Source organism: Mobula birostris, chromosome 29, assembly GCF_030028105.1.
Source record: "Mobula birostris isolate sMobBir1 chromosome 29, sMobBir1.hap1, whole genome shotgun sequence".
NCBI lineage: Eukaryota > Metazoa > Chordata > Chondrichthyes > Myliobatiformes > Myliobatidae > Mobula > Mobula birostris.
Genome location: NC_092398.1, coordinates 34,181,088 through 34,185,511, shown reverse-complemented (window position 1 = coordinate 34,185,511; position 4,424 = coordinate 34,181,088). Strand labels below are relative to the sequence as shown.

The 4,424-nt window shown below is 58.7% G+C and overlaps 1 protein-coding gene across 4 annotated transcripts in view; it reads left to right on the top strand.

Moving 5' to 3' along the window:
* The first annotated feature begins 2,095 nt into the window (after positions 1 to 2,095).
* Positions 2,096 to 4,424, top strand: part of otud5a (OTU deubiquitinase 5a) — a 40,411-nt gene continuing 38,082 nt past the window's right edge. For 2 of the 4 annotated variants that reach the window (XM_072246745.1, XM_072246746.1), the window contains exon 1: positions 2,170 to 3,405. In XM_072246745.1, the coding sequence (XP_072102846.1) occupies positions 2,731 to 3,405 (675 nt within the window). In that variant the 5' untranslated portion in view covers positions 2,170 to 2,730. Of the gene's footprint in view, positions 3,406 to 4,424 lie in introns of all 4 variants that reach the window. The other 2 variants (XM_072246747.1, XM_072246744.1) reach the window with 2 other exon arrangements.

The following is a 4,424-nucleotide window of genomic DNA, read 5'->3' as shown; positions in this document are numbered from 1 at the left end:
CATGGTCGTGAGTCCATGATTACCCACGTCACACGACACGGCACATAATGATCAAACAGATAAGGATAGTTATGGAGGGACCCAGCACCAACAGCCTTCGTCAGGACTGGAAACATTGCTGTTTTTTCACACTGCCTGACCACCCCTTCCACTGAGTCTATCCGGAATATTCTATTTCCATCAGAGAACTCCAGTGATCAGGTGTTAAGTGTGAAGAGATCTCTCAGCCCTACGTGGAGAAACCTGCTCTCATGGTTCTGGATCCCCTTGCTGAGGGGAGTCACCTTCCCTGTGGCCTGCCTCACTGATCACTAACACGCTTCGGCGAGCTCTCTCTAGAGTACAGCTGAGTTCCTCCAGTACTGTGCGTGAGTCTGTGTTATTCTGAATTTCCACCGTCCGCAGAATCTCCAACCTTAACCCTAGCCTGGGGTGAGACTCCCTTCATTGCCCAAGATGGGGTTTCCCAAACCAAACACTCCCTTTGTGACTCTCTTGTCCATTCGTCCCTCCCAGGACTCATCCTTGCAAATAGCGAAAGTGTTACACACCTCCTCCCTCACCTCTATTCAGGACCCTAAACAGACGAGGCAACACTTCACCTGCAAATCTGTTGGGGTCTTCTACTGTGCCTAGTACCCTGATGCAGCCTCCTCTACTTGGATGAGACCGGGAGGGCCCGCTTTGTTGAGAACCTCTGCTCCATCTGTAAAAAGCAGGATCTTCCGGTGCTCAACCATTATTCCCATTCCGGTACGTCACTCTGTGGCCAACTCTTCTGCCATGATGAGGCCACTCTCAGGTTCGAGGACCAGTACCTCATATTCTGTCCGGGTTGCCTCCAACCTGATGGCACGAACATCGATATCTCCAACTTCCCTTCTCCTCACCTGCCCATCATCTCCCCCTGGTGCCCCAGCTCCTTCCATTTCTCCCACGATTCACTCTTCTCTTCAATCAGATGCCTTTTTCTCTAGCACTTTCCTTTTCCACCTATCACCTCCCAGCTTCTTACTTCACCCCTCCCTCCCCCACCCACAAGGCTTCACCTATCACCTACATTTTTTCCCCTTTTAAAAAATAGTCTATACCTTCTACCAAAGTGCATGACCATACCCTTCTGGACACTGTATTCCATTTGCCATTTCTTTGCCTATTGTCTCAATTTGTCTAAGTCCATCTGTAGCATCTTTGCTTTCACCGAAGTACCTGCCTGTCCACCTATCTTCGTATCATCCGCATACTTGGCCACAAAGCCATCTATTCTGTCATCCCAGTCATTCACATATAACGTAAAGAGAATCAGTCCCAACACTGACCTTTGCGGAACACCACTAGTCACCGGCAGCCAACCAACAAAGGCTCCCTTTATTCCCAATTCTTTCCATGAGCCTGTAATATCACGGGCCCTCATCTTGTTAAGCAGCCTCATTTGCAGCACATTGTCAAAGGTCTCATGAAAATCCAAGTAAAGAATATCCATGTCACAATTGCGGGGCAACCGGGAGAGGCGGCGCCAGTCGCAGCGTCAGTGCGGGGCAAGAGGCGGACCGGAAATGACGCAGAGTTTGTTGTGAGAACGGCCGCCACCCGATCAGCTGAGAGCAGAGGGGAGGGTAGGAGACGGCCAGCGCTCTACCTCCGCCCTCACACCACAGTCGCGGCTCACAGCGTGCGCTTGCACCGGCAATAAGAGCGCGTGGCCCATCTCTCCTGTGGCTTCCCTCAGGCGGCTCGCCGACGCTCCGGGAACGGCGACTGGTTCGCGTTCGGGCGGATGGTTCACGTGCTGACATCAGAGTGTGGAGGGCGAACCACGCGCTGACGCAAGTGCGGGGCGGAAGGGCAATATTCATACGTCACTGAGGGGCAGATCCATTATCTGACCGTGATATTCCCCCTTCCCCACCGACTTCCCTTGAGACAGAGCTGGACCGCGGTCAGTGTGGCCCATGACGTGTGCATGCGCTTGGACAGCGGGAGAAGGACGCGGATTTGGATGCAGCAGCGGGGCCGCGTCGCTCTGACGTCACGCGGAGGGCGGGCCCACAGCTAGGACCGTGCTGGGCGTCTGCGCTGTCTGAGTGACAGCACTGCGGGGCAGTTCGGCTGCAACTTCGGGAACGGGGCAGGACGACATCACTGCGGAGCAAGTGAACAGCGCGCTGACGTCACTGCGGGCCATGGTCAGGAACGAACGTAGCCGGCGGGTTTGAGCGAGAACTCTGTGGGGCAAGTTGGCCGCGCGGTACGTCACTGCGGGGCAGGTTTTGGACTGGGTTAGGACGACGTCACTGCGGGGCAAGTGTTTTGCCATCTGACGTCACTGCGGGCCAGGTCGGCTGTGGGCCGGGCTCGGGAACAAAACACTGCCTGCGGATTTGAGCGACAAAACAGGGGGCAAGTTGGCCGCGCGGTGACGTCACTGAGGGGCGGGTTCTGGGCTAGGTCAGGACGTCTTCACCGCGGTGCAAGAGTGCTACGTCGTGACGTCACTGCGGGGCAGGTCTGGGCTAGGTCAGGACGTCGTAACCGCGGTGCAAGAGAGCCACGTCGTGACGTTCTGCGGGGCAAGAGGACCGTGCTGACGGCACTGCGGGGCAGCCCCGGGAGCGTGTCGCCGGCGGCGCCGTTGGGCGGTTCCGGCGCGGGGCGGAAGTGAGACGAGCGGGAGGAGGCGGCGGCGGCGGCTGTTTGTTGTGAGGGGCCGGAGCCGGAGGCCAAGCCGCCATGACCATCCTGCCCAAGCAGCAGGCGGAGCGGGCCGACGAGGCGGAGCGCGACGCCGCCGAGCACCCGAGGCCGCACGGCCACCGGGCTCGCAGCTCGCCGCCGCGCTGGCCGTACCAGGCGGCGGGGGCGGGCGGCGGCGGTCGCGACGAGCGGCAGGCCAGCTCCAGGCCTCGGGCCTCGCCCCCTCCGCCCGCCGCCGCCTCGCACTGGCTGCAGGCCGCCGACGGTGCGGTGGCGGCGGGCGGCCCGGGGCCGGGCCCCGGCCTCGGCCTCACCAAGAGGCGGCACCGCGCCTCCCCGCACCGCGGCGGCCGGAAGACGCACCGGCCCAGCCTGCTGCACCAACTGCACCATCACCGGCACCACCACCACCACCCCGAGCCCCGCGGCCTCCCCCTGCCCGCGCCTCACCCTGGGACGGCGCCTCCCGGCGCTCCGGGCGTACCCGGGGCGGCTGCGGCTGGGGCAGCCGGCGGAGCGGCGGCCTGTGGCCCTGGGGCGGCGGCGGCAGTGGCCGGAGGGGGCAGCGGCGGGGCCGGCGGCGCGGGGGGAGTGGCCGTCGGCAGCCCCGGCGGGGCCGGGTCCGAAGAGCAAGGAGCTGGCTACAACAGCGAGGACGAGTACGAGGCGGCGGGTCGGGAGCAGCTGCAGGACCCGGCCAAGGTGGAGCAGGTGAGGCTCGGCCCGAGGTCGCCAGGAACGGGAGGGCTATCGGGCTGGGAGCTCCCCGGTACCGGGGCATGGGCTGATGTCTGATCTAGGAGGGGTTGGGGGCGTTCTTGTATAGAATAACAGATCACCAGGAGTGGATTACAGGCTGGGATCTAATCCAGGGATTTGGGGATTTATATATAGAATGACAGATCACCAGGCGTGAATTACAGGCTGGGATCTAATCCAGCTATTTGAGGGATTTGTATATAGAATAATAGATCCCGGAAATGGGTTACAGGCTGGGATCTAACCCAGACGTTCAGGAAGGTTTATATATGCAGTGACAGATCCCGGGAGTGGATTACAGTCTGGGATCTAGTCCAGGGGTTCGGAAGGTTTGAGAAGGCAGCTGTCGATCCCAGGGGATCATGGAAGATTTGAAGATCCGACTGTTGCCCATGCAGCGGGTTCCCCCTCTCCACGTCACTGATGTAGTCCAAGAGAAGGGCCAGCACCGATACAGCTCGGCACCAGTGTTGTCGCAGACGTTGCCAGAGTGAAGTTGTAAGTAACATCAAGCTGCCTTAGGGACCCTGGCTCCAGATTTCTTCCTCAGGGTTTACTCGTAAAGCCTTTCCCATGGGAGGGTCTGTCCGCAAGGCAGCAGAGGTTTAAAATCAAGAGTTTTCCTTTTCAGATGGTTTATATATAGAATAAAAGATCCCAAGGGTGGGTAACACACATCAAAGTTGCTGGTGAATGCAGCAGGCCAAGCAACTTTGATGTGTGTTGCTTGAATTTCCAGCATCTGCAGTATTCCTGTTGTTTCTCAAGGGTGGGTTACAGGTTGGAATCTAGTCCAGGGGTTGGGGGGTTTGTTTATTTTTTAGTTGTCTGTCGCCTGTCCCTTGGTCTCTGGTGTAGAGACCCCATCCGTCCACTGTCTCACCAGCGAGTGTTTCAGTGTAAATTCCTTTTTTGAAGTCCAATCAGGTTTAATATCACTGGCACATGTTGTGAAATTTCTTGTTTTGCAG